At 42.3% G+C, this 17,188-nt stretch overlaps 2 protein-coding genes and 1 long non-coding RNA gene across 9 annotated transcripts in view; 1 reads left to right on the forward strand and 2 right to left on the reverse strand.

The window, feature by feature from the left end:
- The first annotated feature begins 102 nt into the window (after positions 1 to 102).
- LOC128605153 (uncharacterized) lies at positions 103 to 2,221 on the forward strand. Its single transcript, XR_008385481.1, has 2 exons — positions 103 to 306; positions 1,720 to 2,221. It is a non-coding gene; the product is annotated as an uncharacterized LOC128605153 (long non-coding RNA).
- wdr89 (WD repeat domain 89) lies at positions 1,055 to 5,238 on the reverse strand. 2 transcript variants are annotated; one of them, XM_053620310.1, is made up of 3 exons: positions 4,735 to 5,238; positions 2,996 to 3,678; positions 1,055 to 2,186 (listed from the first exon to the last, which is right to left on the reverse strand). In XM_053620310.1, exons 2-3 carry the CDS (start codon positions 3,648 to 3,650, stop codon positions 1,690 to 1,692), a joined length of 1,152 nt encoding a protein of 383 aa, XP_053476285.1. In that variant the 5' UTR covers positions 3,651 to 3,678; positions 4,735 to 5,238; the 3' UTR covers positions 1,055 to 1,689. The 2 variants fall into 2 exon arrangements, with proteins under 2 accessions (XP_053476285.1, XP_053476284.1); XM_053620309.1 differs by having other exon boundaries at positions 4,732 to 5,238.
- A 425-nt stretch (positions 5,239 to 5,663) lies between these two features.
- sgpp1b (sphingosine-1-phosphate phosphatase 1b) overlaps positions 5,664 to 17,188 on the reverse strand; it is a 19,007-nt gene continuing 7,482 nt past the window's right edge. The window contains exons 2-6 of one of the 6 annotated variants that reach the window (XM_053620299.1): positions 15,421 to 15,510; positions 13,814 to 14,269; positions 9,133 to 9,305; positions 8,935 to 8,989; positions 5,664 to 8,795 (exon numbers count right to left, since the gene is read on the reverse strand). In XM_053620299.1, coding sequence (XP_053476274.1) covers positions 8,953 to 8,989; positions 9,133 to 9,305; positions 13,814 to 14,269; positions 15,421 to 15,510 — 756 coding nt within the window. In that variant the 3' untranslated portion in view covers positions 5,664 to 8,795; positions 8,935 to 8,952. Of the gene's footprint in view, positions 8,990 to 9,132; positions 9,306 to 10,520; positions 14,270 to 15,420; positions 15,511 to 17,188 lie in introns of those variants that run through there. The other 5 variants (XR_008385479.1, XR_008385480.1, XM_053620300.1 and 2 more) reach the window with 5 other exon arrangements.

The raw sequence follows: 17,188 nt of genomic DNA on the forward strand, positions 1-17,188 counted from the left end.
AGGGCTCAACCCTGCTGGTTTGTGTGCCGGCCCATACTTCACGCTGATTGGTCGGTTTAAAGATTCTCATCGATACGATTGGATAGCGTGGGTGTCAATCATGAGGAGGGGGGGAAGAATGCAGAGTGAACATAGGTTGCCGAGTACGGCAGAAGGAGAGGAAGCGGGTAAAAACCAAACCAAAACAAAACAAACTAACAAAAAACCACAGCTCGCTGCTGTCAACCGGCGAGAGGGGAAAAGAAGGTGGAAGAAAAATTAAACGTGGAATGAAGTTAGGCTTGAAGTGAGGCCAAACCCAGCGGTGTACGTTTCATTTTGTTTTGTTTCGTTCCAATCACTTGATATATTCGATTCACTCGAGCATGAAAACGACACACACTTCCACAAGTAAACATACGATAAGGAAAAGTCACTTCTTACACAAAGAGCGATACTTTTCTTCTTTTAAAAACCTAGTTTACCTCGGTTGAATCTTATATCAGGAAGATTCTATTTAGTCGGCTCTTTGAATCGGCTCTTTGAAGTGTGCGAGTCATTATTGAGAGTCGACTTGCACATACAACTCCTTTGTTTGTTTGTTTTTGGTCATAAATCAGCCAGCTCTATTCTGAAATCGACGCCCAGGGGTGCCGGATGATGACTAACACACACTATGCATAGATAAATAAAAAATAAAATCAAATAAAGAGCTCTAGTCTGTAACTGGGCACCTACAACGAGGTACAAGTGTCTGAAAATGTATTGCAAGTATTTAACAGTGTTTACCACAAACAAACAAACACACATACACTATGGAATAAATTTCATATGTTTATATGTGAGGAATAAAACACTTGGGACACAAAGCTGATTTAAGCATATTTTCCTGTAATAGCATGTTGTGAAGTGTTTTTTATTTATTAAAAAAAATACACATACTTTTTTTTTGATCAGGTTAGCACCTTTGCCTCACACCCCCTGGGGTTAGGGGTTCAAATCCCACCTCCGCTCTGTGTGTACGAAGCCTGCAGGTTCTCCCCGTGCCCTGGGGGTTTCCTCCACCGGTCCAAAGACTGCGTTGTAGGCTGACTGGCATTTCCAAATTCTCTGTAGTGAGTCAACATGTGGGCAGTTTTGCCCTGCGACTCAGTTGGCACCCCATCCAGGGAACCCCCCCACCTTGTGCCCTGTGACCCTGTGTAAAATAAGCAGTATGGACAATGGATGTATATACTTTTTATACGTTTACAGTTACCGGCTTTTAGCGTATTTTCATCATCGGTACACAGCAAACGTCCTTTCGTTTTGGAAGGCGCGGCTGGAGAAGTTGAATTTGAACTTTAATCGGATAAAGATTTTCTGATTTGGATGTTTCTCTCTAACAAAGGAGAAATAACTGTAAAGACATTTCTGCAAAAGTACTGTGATGGGTCAGTTAACACCGTGTGCATGCGTTACCTCGGGAATTAATTACAGAGCGTCTGAACAATTTGAATAAAACAAAGCAAACTAAGCGTTAAACAGAATAAGTATAAATAACAGTGAGGTTTTTGATAGCTGATGCAAATAGTTGATTTTTTTTTGTTGCACAAACCGCTGGAAAGATTATAAAGAGAAAAAAAAAGCCATTTTAAATATGATGTTTTATTAAAATATAATCCATGTTCAATATTTTAAAACTATAATCTTCTACAGAAAGGATGAAAATTAAAATGTATGCTTTTTCTCTCTTTTCAGCGCCTGCTTCCTGTGCGATTTTGCTTTGAGTTGCATGGACGAGACGCTTTTTAAGTTGTCTTTCTGCCCCACGCTGATCTCCTCGGCTCCCGCCTTCCACTGCAGCAGCTGCCCGTCCTCTCCGCCTGTCAGCAAGGCCCCACCCACCGCGTCCCACTGGAAACACCTCACCGTGGAAGAATGGCCGCCACTCAGTGACTTCATCAGCTTCGGTTCGCCGCCACTGCAGTCCAGCAGCCGGAGCTCTCCGCTATGGGATCCGCCCACCACGACCAGGCGACCTGCTTCTTCCAGCCACGTTCCGCCTACAAAGTAGTCCAGAGAAGTTCCATCGGGTAAAGAGATGAGGGTTCGAGCGTCGGACGAACCGAAGAGCGTGAACGAGTCGTCGCTGTCCAGCCGAGACAAATCCCACAGATGGAGGCCTTCGTCGTGAGTGAGACACAGCAGCTGGTCCTGATATTTACCTAAAAATAAAAAAATCTAGTTTGGTGAATGCTTCCTTACGTGTAAACGCATTTCTCCATCCTTTCTGTCCGATATGATTATAAGAAACGTGAACGCATGTCAAGGCCACGGACGCTTCCACTGCCTGACCTGCAACTGAAATGACCGATCCAATGTGCTGAAGAATTTTAAATAGTTTTTGAAAACCGTCAAATTGAATAGTGATTTGACCAGATGTAATAAATAAGAAACCAAAAAACAATCGTAGCATCGATGACTTTTTCATCGTAGAGCCGATATATTACAATATTTTAAAACGTTTCTGACACCAAACTTGAGAGTTTCTGTAAAAAAAAAACAACAAAAACATGATGTCGACAACAACATTTGAAACAATCAGGCCAAAGAGGCTTTCTCGCCATTCTTGCACTAGCATTCAGACGTTTTAGCCAAGGAATGTGTTTTATGGGCGTGGCTTTAGAGGGAACGCTGAAGGGAAAGGACAGATTTGTTTCAACATACATAATCGTTGACAAAAATGACTGACTACACCTTTAAGTACGATAGTATGATTGAAATACGCTGAAAGACCATTCGAGTTCAGTCTCGGTAGGCGTGGCTTAATATACTAATGAGCATGTCTGATTAACACGCCTCTCTCCAAGAGTCCCGGCTTGTGCGAGCGCTCAAGTGGAACTAAACGCCATAGCGTAGGTGTTGCTCAACGAGACACGTACAGCTCTGACACGAGGCCACATGATTCATTCCGATGTGTAAACGATAATGACTTGGAGAAGGCAGCAAGGCACAGAAGAAATTTGCTGCCTACCTGACCAGCAGAGGGTGCTAGCGGAGGAGTCACAGTTGCACGTGGTGACGAGGGCGTCGTCTTCTTCTCCCAAACTCAAATCGAACACGTTCACCAGGCCGTCTGTGGAACCCGACGCCAGCCTGTCCGCCTGCTTTGGGTGGAAGCGCACGGCTGTGATGTCATCACTGTGCGACTCTGAGTACACCCCCAGTAGCCCTTCCTGTTTGGCTCCACCTCCTGTCGTACGGGAATCCCAGAAAACCAGAAAGCTGTCGTCGCCCAGCTGCTCGGTGCCGGCGCACACCACCGTGCCGTTACAGCTCACGTCGAACGAACAGTACGAGTGATCCGGATCGCTCCTGAACACGCGGACCGCGGAGGACCCGGGCCGACGCACGTCCCAGCATCGCAGCGTCCCGTCGGAAGAGCCGGTGAAGAGCAGATCGGGCGACGACGGAGAAAATCGGACCCCGAACACGGCCCCCGTGTGGCCCTGATGTTCTCCCAGAACTCGGAGGGTCTCTTTAGCGTGCAGACGAACAACATGATTGGAGCAGGACGCGGCGATGAGGTCAACGGGTGAAAGGGCTAAGTCCAGGATGTACGAAGGCTCATCTGGCTGCAAACGTCTGGAGATCGACAGCGCCTCAAAGGTGTCTTCGAGGGAATCCATGAGAGTGGAGTATAATTATTGGCACTCTCTGACGGGGGGAAAGAAAATGCTTACAAGGTTAACAGAACCTGATGTTATCAAACACTCATAGAAATCTGAGTTGAATTTATAGTCCTGCCCCTAACCCTAGCCAGAGTGTATCCACTTATACAATTAAGCAATACCGCACGATTGTGAGTGCGATTTTACTTTTACACAGCAGTTCTAGAAATATTATTTTTGCTCCGCGAGAGGAAATAGATCCAGAAGAAGCCACGGTCACTGATAATCTGTCAGCTATCAGTCTACCTAGCTCATAACGACTTGTACATTCCCGTTAAAAGTGCATCCAGTGAGATTGGCCTCCCTTCTTCCTTTTTATTTTTATTGGACGAGCTTTCGTCGGACGGTTTCGAACTAGGAAGTGGAAAATAACATGGCGAACACAGACGAGCGATACAGTGATACACACGGTGATGTCACAGTGCGGTTACAGGAAGTAGAAGAGCTTTAGGAACGCCGCTCGACCAATCAAATTGGTGGACCAGAACTAACTGTTGTACAATAAAGGAAGATTTTTAAATTTTTTTTTGGTTGTTGTAAAATTGTAAACGCCTACGTAGTGAACTTTTAGGAGCCTAGGGCTGTCCAAAAAAAAAAAAAAAAAAAAAAAAGCCAAAAACGTTCAAATTTTTATTTTGTTCTAAACCCTTAAACCAAGCTATTACAAGTTTGCTCAATTTTTCGGACTGTTGGATAAATGACACGTCCTATAACACGCACTCACATCCCCTGTAGTGTTAAAACTTCACAGAAAAACTATATATTCACTGTTTTTGTCCGCGCGTGAACTATTATGGTTTTTAAGCTCCGCCCACTTCACAATCACATGTCTCGTATCCCTGAAAAAAAAAAAACCCTTTCCTTTATAATAATGACTAGAGTAGAAACACATTAATACACCGTGTAGGTTTGTTCATTTATTCCAGAAGAATATTACGACTGAATTTCCCAAAATGTTGATTACTGTTACATAAACAAGTCAGCTACACGCCTACGAATTTATAATGAACATAAGAATTTATACCAATAACATACTAACCACCTCTAAACCGTCGCCTGTCAAAAAGTCTCAAATAACTCCCTACATCGATTATAAAGTCATGGTTCTATATATACAGCTTTGACACTACTTAATTCTCTGTATGTATAAGAGAGCGGTTTGATATTCTTCCGATTTCCGCTTCGTGTGCGACACTATTAACCGCTCGACGTGAAACACGAGCTTCCAAACGGCCCTTCAAAATGGTTCCGGGCGGAGGCTAGTTCAGATAACTTTATTTATGACTACAAGTAGGCTTACATAATGTTATTTAAAAAAAAAAAAAACCCACAATGTTTTAAACGTGCTTACGTGTTGTTTTACAGCTAAAGAACTGCTAAAGATTAGCTAAAAATCAGGCAGTAGCAGTACCGTGTCAGGTACAAGGGCACGTTTCATCCGCGCGAGAGTTTCCCCTTCGTCGTATTTTAAGTAAAGAGCATGTCCATTCAAAGCAGGTGACGTCTCTTGTCGTCCTTCTGTCTGAATTTTGTCCCGTCTTTTATTTTATTTTTGTTTTATTTTTTATACTGTATTGTATACAGTATATATTACATGTGTTTTTATCTCTGCCAAGCATTTACATGAGAGTCACAAGTCTCATGAAGCAGTTTTGAATTGGTTTTCTACAAAACAAACAAACAAACAAACAAACAAACCAAAAAAACATCTCCTTGTTGCTTCCTTTGTTCTTACATACACTTCTGGTATTGTATGGTTGTTGCTCTCTCTGGTGAAGATATATGGCACCAGGTAGCCATTTTGAATGACCGATACAGATGAATCAGATACAATTCAGATGCACAAAGTCGACACTTTACAGTAACTAATGCTTGTATAAGTTAATGTTTCAAATAAATAAAGAATACAAAATAATAATAATAATAATGATAATAATAATAATAATAATGTTATAGCAGCTATAAAGAGTCATTTCTTCACCAGCCTTTCCTTTTAGCTTTATTTTGAAGTCAATAAGACAAAAAACAAACAAACAACAACAACAAAACAAAAACACAGCTTGTCATGTTACTGAGAAACTGCAAAGTGGAAACTTCTCTGTCCTGTAGGTGTCGGAAAACTTTCAGAAGAATTAGAGCTGCACCCCTGACCGTTACAAAGTGCTGACACTGGAGACTCCTTCCTTAAATGTTAAATAAACCACAAACGACAATACATTTATAGCATTTGGAAGACACCCTTATCCAGAGCGACTTCCATTTATCTCATTTATACAACTGAGCAGTTGACGGTTTAAGACCTTGCTCAAGGGCCCAGCGGTGGCAGCTTGGCGGTGCTGGAATTTGAACTCATGACCTTCCGATCAATAGTCCAATGTCTTAACTACTGAGCTACCATTGCCCTATTATTGGAAGGCAAATGGAAAAATGTTTTGTGGACGAATGAGACAAAAATAGAACTAGGATACAGTTCATTATTGCTATCAAATAAAGCAAACCGATCAAAAAAAATTCTGTTTGTTTTATTATTATTATTTATTTTTAGTTATTGAATTGTAATTATTTTTCTTTTAAAACACAAATGTAGATATAAAAGTCATAAAAGTCAAACACATAAAACATAAGGGTAATAAAATGATATTCAGTGATAAGATTTTAGAAGATTTCAGGATCCAGGCTCAGAAAGGAACCCGTGTTCATCTGGGTGACGACGAACAGTGCGATTAAGAGAGTAATAAGCAGCCAGGTGTTACTAATGAAATGCACATGAAATGATATTAGTTCATCATCAAGAACCATGACTACCTCGATAAAAGCAAGAACTTTTGGCAGGTTGGCGTTCTGGAACACTGAAGTGAAAGGACATCAGCCATGAGCTCAGAGAAGCAACTGTTGCTGCTCATCAGTCTGGGAAGGGATATAAGGCCGTCTCCAAACAATTTGAAATTCATCATTCTGCAGTGAGACGGATGGTTTGTAAATGGAGAGCCTTCAAGACAGTTCTTCCAATCTTCCTAGGAAGGAAAGGTTAGGGTTAGGACAGACCATTTAATGCTCAGAGATGTAAATAAAGAAAAACCCAAGAGCTACATCATGTATTGTACAGGCCTCTGGAAGCAAATTAAACGTTTATGTTTATGACGGCGCAATCAGAAAAAGACCGAACAAGTATGGATATCATGGACGAGTCGCTAGGAGATGTATCAGGATAATATCAGGGTTGGAACTGTCCTGTAAATACACCCAAGATAAACAGACGTAAATCAGGTGACAAACCACCTCAGGACGACACAATTTAGTCATACTCCCCAAAGCCACATTTGGCAACCAAAATGTCTCCAAAAGCGTTACACCTTAAAGCCCATGCTTCATGACAGGCAAAGTTGGTATTCCTAAGGAAATTAAAATCAGCATGCAAAACAGTAGCTATTGATTTGCGTAAAATTCTCCAGAGATGGAAGAACACCACTCCTCCGTCCATGAAGAAGTGTGGGCATGTGAGGGAGACCCAGCAAGACATTACAGACAGTTGCCAAATCCAGACAAAATAAAAACAGCTTTGTACTGCTCATTAAGACTTTAGGTGTGGTTTTAAATGTTTTGCACAAGATCATTTATACATATTATTTAAGCAACTCCAGAATTATTGACACCCTTCAAGTGAGCGATGCAAATTTCCGAGTGTATCAAATAAACGTTACACACAATGATTTAGACTGTCCACTCAAACAGCTGGGGAAACTATTTACCTTAAATGTGTTTTCTCTCAAAAACACATGTCTAAATCATTGGCAACCTTTAGAAGGATGTCAAATAAATGCAAATTTCTCGGAGCCTCCAGGAGCTTCGTGACCGCACCTGCGCCGGACAAAACAGTCGTTAGTTATATTATAATAAAATATACACTGAAATGATCCGGGTTAAAAGAAACTTACAGGATTCACAGGAAGTTGTAATAGTATTTGTACAGTGTATTTGGGTGCAAATCAAAAAGAAAAAGTGGTAGGATTGTTTTTGGGGCCTTGCTAAAAAAAAAAAACATTATAGTATATAGCAAGAAAAATATTAACAATAAAGACAAAAAACAAAAAAAAAACAAAAAGATTTTCAGTATACCCATGGCGGCCATTTTGAAGATTCACCAGTCTGTTCTTGTATGCGTCAGGATACAAATTAAATGTGTATCAAAAGTATCAAACAATTTGTCAAGCATCTAAAACAGTAATAAACTGAGAAGAGAATTTTAAAAAAAAATAGAAAACAACTAAAAATAAACACAAAAGAGCTTGAAACGAAGGCCTGTTTACAGTCTTGCTTTGTTTGATATTTGCCAAGTTATTTTCGAAATGTTTGGCACAAATTTGATTCCAGAAAATATGGACATGGCTAACGTAGTTCCTCACAGAGGATGCTAGCTGCCATTTTGTTTAGTAAAATGTTTACTGAGTAAAACTCTGTGTGTGTGTGTGTGTGTGTGTGTGTGTGTGTCTGTGTGTGTGGCACTTGACAGAAAAACTAAGCCGTCTGTAACCAAGTTGTAAAAACACAGCCACAATGTTTTATGTTTATCTGATAAAATACTAGTAATTAGCAATTCTCTTTATCTTGCCATACAGTATATTCATTTTCTGATTCGCAAACGAATCAGTTCTTTGATTCGCAAACGAATCAGTTCTTTGATTCAAATCTTTGCATTAGATCGTATAAATCGTTTCCCTGCTTAAAAACACACAAACAATAGACATCTAACAGAAACCTCACAGGAATTCTAATGGGTTTCACTACAAATACCATTACAAACCACTGGCTAACCATTACCAGTCTTTATTAATGTTGTGTCTAGTATCCACAGGGACCATTCACACCAATACAATACAACCCAATATAACCATTAAAACTATTACAAATTCTAAAAGGGTTTCTATTGGGTTTTTTTTTCTTTCTTCTCAGCGGGGATGTTGGAATCGGTTCTTTTTGACTCAGAACACTGAGTCGGTTCTTTTCGGCTGATCTGGAGTCAGAGTCGGATCTGAAGAATCGATTTGGTGCTCGGACAGAAATAACGGTCATAATGGTCAAATAAAGTTATTCGGTTTTCTCCCCCTTTAAATGAGAAGGGCTGGATGAACGTTTGGCAAAAATCATAGTGAAGTATAAGTGAAAAGTTCTCTCTCTCTCTCTCTCTGTCACACACACACACACACACACACTTTATAATTATTTCTGCTCTGAAAGTACTCACCACTGGGTGGCGCTCGTGTCATTTGCCACCCATCACCATGAGGACAACCAAAGTGCTTTAAACACATCTCCAGTTAATAAATAAATACATACATACATACATACCCTGATAATATGGTTAAAGGGATGGGTCAGCCAGAAAATAATAAAATTCTTATTTGAACTCTTTTAAGAATTTTTCATTCTTAAAAGTCCAAACCTGTATGCATTTCTTTCTTCTAAGGAACGCCAAGGAAGATATTTTGAAGAATGTTGGTAACCAAATAGTTTTGGTTCCCACCGCCTTCCATTGTATGGAACTCTTATCCATTCCTGCCCTCTTCTGTAGAGTCCTGCGTACTCCGTTCTTTCTTTCCTTCTTAAGGTGAGACACTACAGGTGAATAGGGATGATTAAAAAAACAACAACACCACCACAACAATAACAAACAAACAAACAAAAGATATCACAATTAATACTGATTGCTAATATTCTTACAAGTATGTTTCTTTTATTTGAAGTTCCTCAAAAAGTTATGTTTGTTTATGCAAATGAGGCTTCAACTAATTAAATGTGGAAATGTGCATACTTAATAAAAAAAAAAAGAAATCTACCAATAGTAGATGGAGTTAAATTGTTTATTTCACCGTGAAGTTTATTTCACGAGATAAAGACGTTTACAGACGTTTGTGGGGAATTTATATAGCTTGTTGATTATTATAGAAAATACCATGCACTGATGTGATTAACCTCGTAATTACGGACATGAGATACACACGCGGAATATCACGGACGCCGATCATGTAGGAAATGAGATTTTTGGTTTGGAATATATGAAGATTTTGAGGAAAACATTTTTATTATTAATATTACTATATATATATATATATATATATATTTTTAGATACAATGTTTTTGGTTTGGATGTGTTTTCACTCCGGTCAGTGCGGCGTAGAAGGTGTATAAAGGAAACTGTATGAAAGGTATATCCTAATGACACAGGTGGACATGTACATCAGGAAACAAGCAGTTCAGGGAACATGATGTGATCTTCAAAATTGCTAAGCTTCAGACAATGCAGTGGTCATGTGTGAATAAAAACAGTGAAATAAACATTTTCCTGTGGACATTTTAGATTATTACAGTGTCAGAAATGATCGGAAAGATCTAAAAACAAAAACAACAACAACAACAACAACAACAACAAAACAAAACAACTACCGACATGTCAGTATGTTCATTTCAACCTCTAGTGCCTCACCTTCACCAGTAGAAAAACAAAACATTACAAAATTATTTAAAATCAGACATCTCCGTGGAAGTTTCTCACCTCTAATTACAAATCACTTAAGAATTAAACTAGCGCGTTACGTTTCCTGCTCATTTCCCCCACGTTTATGTGTATATTTGTATAACTTCGCTGCGGCATCGCTCTCGGTGACCGATGAAAAAGTGCAGTTTATTTTATTATATAATATAAATTATGTTATATGGTATATCATACAGTAAGAACGAACGACAAAAGGCAGCTGTTGTAAATGGCATTGCTTTTTTCTTTTGCAATCGCAAAAACAGTCCAAAAAAATAAACAAAAACATTTTTTTCTTCTCTCTTTTTTTTTTTGCATTTGTGATAACTACGCAACCATTCTGATGTAGGAAAACACAGTAAAACTAATCAGATTAATCAGATAAAACATTCAAACATTAAAACATTCGTGCCCACGGTAATCTGTCTGGACGCTGCGTCCCGAGCGCGGTGTTAAATCCAGACGGTGTGGCGTTGAGAGCGCACTAGGGGGCGCTATCCATCCATCCCATACACATCACTGGTATGAATTCGAGCGATTGGAAGCTCTGCTACGAACCAGCTAGTGAAATAAATCGCGTCACGGGCGTCCCGACTCTCTTTCATACACAAACACTTCTCCTACGGGAGAAGACAAAGCAGAAGAGACGGAAAAAAAACACACATAAAAAAAAAACGGTAAAGTGTAACTATACACGCGTTGGTCCTCGACTGTACGATTCGAGTCGAGTCGGTCTTCGGGTCCGTACGACATTTGCTGTAGATATTTCCTGTATGGAAATGGAGAAGGAAGGAAGGATGACGTCACCCTATTGTACTTACAGAGCACTGATTGCGCCGTGTACTCGTTTGTGTTGAACGTGCATAGTAGGATACATGCCGAAGGCTCCACCTATCCGTCTTATGATTTCAAATCGACAGACAGGAAGTGGGTAATTATTATTGCTTTCATCGTGGACGGAGGCCGGACACGTCGCTCGACATCTGAGCGGAAAAGAAAAAGACCCGGGTTCTCGTCGTGTACGCAAACGCGAATGAAACTCTTGAGAGATACTACACGGGAAAGGCACAGTCGGAGCTACGCGAAACGGATCGAGCCTCAGATCTCATTTCCAGCCTCACACCTCCATCACACCCGTTACAACCCCGTGGAATCACCACATCACATCCTCCGACACTTTTTCATTGATTCGATTTTTAATAATCTCACTCAGAAGCCTGCGTTTAAACCGGACGCCACGACGACTAAACGGGACATCTAGAACATTTCTGCACTTTAAAGAAAGCAACGGGAAATGACATTACAGCGTCTCCGTGTGAACGCTCCTGCGCGAAAAATAAACCCGACGCCAACGCTCTCCGCGCGAGAGGTCCACCTACGTGGCGAGAAAACCCAAACGGTTAAAGAGTCCTCGGCGCTCAGAATCAAACCGAAGAACGTAAATCGCTGCCTCGGCGTTGACGTTAAAAAAGGGGCGGCCATTTTGGTCAGCTCTGGTATCATTTCACCTCCTAGGATCTGGAGAAGCGCGTCTCGGCTGCTTCAGTACTCTTTGGGTTACTTTTTAAAGTCAAGAATCAGATTTCTCACTGAAGATAAAAGAAAAAAAAAATCGAACAACATTTGATTGCATGGTGATTGGGCCTACACTTATATAAATAAATAAATGTATTTAAGCGCCTGTGGGCACAAAAGAAAGGACATCTTGGGAGTTTTTATTCCATATTTTGAACGAATTGGTCCAGAACGTCCAGCTGTAGTGCTTTTCTCACGCATCCCGATTACGGGATGTCACCCAGTTAATACAACTGATAAACGCGTCACGAAGCTTCACCCTTATTGGCCAGGGACGAGATGCTGCTCTTATTGCCAGGTACACACCTTCTCCACTTTTATTTATAGTGGACACACTCACACACTCAACCTCGCGTTCACACTACCGGCGACGAGCGACTGTTCGTTTTCGCCGTCGTTTGGGCTGTATGCAAATTAGGTATGACGCAGAAATGTGCCCGGCGCTCGAAAAAACTGCACCGAAGCATCCAATTTAAACAAACGCTCGCGTATAAACTGTACAACTACTACTGTCTCAAATCAGAACAGGCCACGCCCACAAGCGACAATGGCTCACAAACTACTCGTCTCTGGCTAGTGTGAACGCAGAACACACACACACACACACACACACACACACACACACAGAGAAAGAAATTAAATAAAAGCCTGACGACGACACGAGCAGACATAAAAGCAGTGCATTCTGGGAAACAGTGCATTTCAACAGAAGACCTCTCCGAGCTTACACGGTAGACGTTGGATTTGTTTTCCGTCTCCTTCAGAGCACGGGGTAAAACTGCATTTATTTATTTATTTATTTATTTTTAATGAACCCGACGAGAAACATGAGAAAGGCGTGGTTAGAACCGATCGTCTGAATGCAACGGCAGCGCGAGCGCGCAGGTTACCGTCGGCGTGAACGCGATCCTGACCGGGATCACCCAACGAATGCTGGAACTATGCGCTGACGCGACAGCCCCGTAGATCTTCCCGAAGATTCCGCAGTCGCGTTTAGGACGTTACAACGCAAACATGTTAACGAATCGAGCACGCCGCGTAACTCGGGGGGAAAAAACGTGCTCGCGTTCTCCCAAAATCGGCGTCAGTTTTACAGGGTTAGAGTATTTTCATATTCGTATTCATATTAGTGAGCGAAAGGGAATGATTAATCTGTGTGCACAGAGACCAACCCTGAATTATTCGTGTCGGAGAGTGGTTAAATCTCTCGATTCTCTAAAGGACTAAACGAAAAGCTCTGCCTTCGGTGTTTAAAAAAACTTCACAGCGGACACCTTTACGGATCGACGGAGAAGCACGACCACGCGGTCCGCCTCGAACCGCGAGGTCGTCCTGGTTCTCTCGGGTCCGTTCAGTCAGCTGGAGGATCCTGAGGTCTTCCGAGTTCAGTCAGAAATATTTCAGTCGAACAAATTAAAGTGGAAAAAAAAAAAAAAAAAAACAAAACGATACATAAGAAGAAAAAGTCCTTGATCCCAAATAATGGAATCTTATTCTGGGGAAAAAAAATAAAATCTTCAAGTGTTCGAAGTGAAAAGTCTGAGAACTTGCAGTCACAGGGTTTCGATAAGATATGTGCCTATTCGCGACGTGAAGAAAATATTTAGAAAAACGGTTCGTCAGAAACGGAAGCCACGACGATATTAACCCTGAACGTAAAAACCTGGTTTTAGAAGAAGAAGGAAAAAAAAAAAAGTAAAAATGATGAATTAGCTCTAAACGTGTGCTATACTGCTGTAAGATGTCGATCAGAAGCCTTTGCTTTGGGCAGTGCAGGTTTTTATGATAAACTCAAAGAATTTTGGGGAATTTTTAAAAGAATATATATATATATTTATTTTTTTTTGTCTTGGAGGAACTGCAGCGCTAAAACTCGAGCTCCGATTTGTTCGTTTATTAACCCGTTTGATGCGTCGGCCAATCAGGACAAGCCGACGCGGCTGAAGATGAAGGGTACGAGGAAGAAGGCGCTGAACCCTACGGTCCAGTAGACGATATAGCGGTACGGAAGCTCGACCTGCATGTGCTGCCTGGCTCTGCGGACGTCCTGGCTCGAGATCCCGACGACGCGGCACACCAGGGGGATCGTCAGAGCCTTCATAACCGCCCTGGTGATCATCAGCATCACCACGCCCAGGACAAATCGGAGCAAGCTCCACCCGAAGAGGCCGAAGCTGAGCGGCGGAGCCTGCATGGGCAGCATGGAGGCGGGAGGATCGTGGATCAGAGCCAGCTGGTGGTTGAGGTGGGACGACACGGCGATGCCCGCGCCCGTGCCCAGGATCTGAGCGGTGTCGCCACGGGACGTGCTCCACGTGTCCAGGGTGAAGGAGAACAGCCCCAAGACGGCGTGGAGCGAGACGACGAGGACGGGGGCGTAAGTGGAAGACAGGTTAAACGTGTCGATGGCATCCAGGACTGGACTGAAAACGGCCAGGATGAGCAGGCTGAAGAGGAAACCGGCAATCACGTCCTGGGAGGAGAGAAGCCAAAATATCAGTAAATATCAGTGCTGTATATAAAAAAAAAAAAGAGGCCAAAACTAAGTGGACACCTGACACTCATTACACACATATGTGTTTTGGATGACCCGGACCCGGACCCGGAGCCTCCTCGCCCGACATCACTAACGCGCTCATTTGTGAACGAACACAAATCCCCACAGCCACGCCTCCAAAACCTAGTGGAACGCCTTCCCAGAAGACTGGCGCTTATTATAACAGCGAAACAGGGGAATACATCTGGAACGGGATGTTCCACCAGTACATACGAGTGTGGTCTTCAGGCGTCCGCTTACTTTTGGCCATGCAAGGTATATTTATCAGAATACATACATATTATGTCGTGATTAAAACAATAATAATAATAACACTAATAAAAAAAATAAAAAAAACCGGCACCTTAAAAGGCGAGCGCGAATTATAAAGCGGATTATGACGAAGATTTATGACTTTAAAGATTCGAAGACGCTCATGCCTTGCCCGAGTGATTTAAATCGTTCACCTTTGGTCTCGATCTCACGCAGAAGCTGAACTTTGCTCCTTAAATGTGCAAGGATAGTGAAACGATCAATTTGAAGGAAACAGGAGTTAACATCTGTAGCGTGAGCGCAGCGTTCGAACCGGTTAGAAAGAGGAAAATAATTCACAGCTAGAACTCAAAGACATTCCCTTCCATGAGTGTAAATTTGTGTGTGTGTGTGTGTGTGTGTGTATAATGAGTGCCTTGACTAACTTGACTTTGAGCATGAGTCATGAATGTTCATCCTGCTAACACATCAGGTTTATTAGGTCAGATTATCACAGTGAATAATTGACATAACACGTGACACGTGAGAAATTATTTGCATAAAAGCAAAAAAAGAGTAAATACGGCTGAAGTGAAATGACGTGAGCACAAAGTACACCAAAGGCCGTAAGATTACGACTCATCGACGAGGTCATTAGGTATTTATTTACTTAGCGATACGAGTGGAAACGACCCCTCTGCAAGGTCACTTCCAAATGCAAGAAGAGCACGTGAGAACTAGACACAGACGTGTCAGGAGTCATCCGGGTCCTTTTAGAAATATTGCACGTGTTATGCACGTGTTATATGCAAGTCTGTGTGGGGTTTTTGGCTTACCAGGACTGAGTGCATGCCCATGTAGACGCGGCTCACGCACACCAGCACGCTCCAGCTCACAGCCAGCGCGAGTCCGAGAAGGAACGGATACTGCGGATAAAACAAAACACACAAAAGATGAAATTTTTCGGTGGATTTCAGTACGGACGTGTCCGTCCGCTTAGCTCTAAAGTGGCGTGCCGCAAAACGATGGCGAAGTCCGCGTTCAGAAGACACACGCGTTGAAAAATGTACAGGCCTCTCTCTAGCACCGATACGGATCGGCAATTTCGAGGACACCGTTCTGCACTTCAGCTTCTCGGTCCGATCAGAATCAGAATCCGGAGCGTCCCGCCCACAGCGTTATAAAAACCACCTCGCCGAAGTCGCCGTCGTCGTCGAGCGAGAGAGATCACATCGGTGAGCACGGGCCGTAAATGTGACTTCGGCGGTAAGCTAAACGCGATCGGCTATTTAAAAGCGGGGCGGAGCAACCCGACACGTCCGGCCCTGAATTCCCGGTTCGGCGGACATGACGTCATGACGCGTCGCGGTCTCTTCACGGAGACTTTAAGCGGCCGAAATCAGATGCGTGATTTAAATAGGGGTGTGCAAACTTTTGCATGCGACTACGATACAGAACTTGGTGATCGACCATGCTGCGCCGCTGAATTCTCGATTCCGATTGGTCAGAAGGTTCCGATTCATTTTCTCTAAATAGCGCTGCTCTGAATCGCGCTCGTTCTAATACGTCATCGTTGCTATAGTAACGGTTCATTCGGAAGGACTGGTGTTGTTCGACAAAGACAAAACACGTAAACGTTGACGATAGATCGTTAAAGTCCATTTACTTCACGTTCAAGGAATGAGTCTCCGGTTTCAGTCGTTGTTTTTTTTACGCTTTGTTAATATTAACGTGCTCGTTCTGATACGGCGTTGTCGTTTCTATAGTAACGAAAACACACGCCACCTATGATACGGTGGTGGTAACATTTACGCAAGGAGTCTCCAGTGTAACGTACGTGAGAACAGGAGCGTGCTTCGTGGAGGTACATCACTACTATAGAACACACACACACACACACACACACACACACACACACACACACACCCCGCTCCACTGTTCAAAACAATTTCCACCGAATCTACAGATTTATTTATTTATTTATATACGTGAAATCCTGCGTACGATTAAATCTTCAGGTTGGAAAGCATGAGCTCGGTGACCTCGGGAGGATCTGCTCGGTAGCACGCTGTCTATGAGCAAGTCCGTGTCCTGGGTGTTTACATTTTCAGGCCACGGTGACTTTGATATGGGAACATGATCTGAGCCGATGATCTGAGCCGATGACCTGCGTGTATAAGGTCACGTGACCCATTGCACCAGAAACGCGTCAGATAGAAACATGATACGAGACGCTGTAACTCACTCACACTTGACATCTGACACACACACACTATCAAATCTATCTAAATGACAGCTTAATGGTGTGTGTATGTCTCTGCATGTGTGTGTGTGTGTAAGAGAGTATGATAACCATGAGCTGGTGGGAAGAAAAAAAAAAACAAGGAGAAAAAAAGAAAAAGAAAAAGAATTGCTGTAAATAAAGCAAACACTGAAATGTTGCTTGGAAAACATTCAGAAAACATTCAGAAAACGTTGCTAATATTAAATCAAATCAAATCAAATCTATCAATGGTAAATATCCATCATTACACCACATCGCTGCTGCATTCTCAAATCTGATTGGTCAGAAGCAGCACGGGAGTTCACGCTCTTGCGGTTTCT

The sequence above is a fragment of the Ictalurus furcatus genome, chromosome 3, assembly GCF_023375685.1.
Source record: "Ictalurus furcatus strain D&B chromosome 3, Billie_1.0, whole genome shotgun sequence".
NCBI classification, from domain to species: domain Eukaryota; kingdom Metazoa; phylum Chordata; class Actinopteri; order Siluriformes; family Ictaluridae; genus Ictalurus; species Ictalurus furcatus.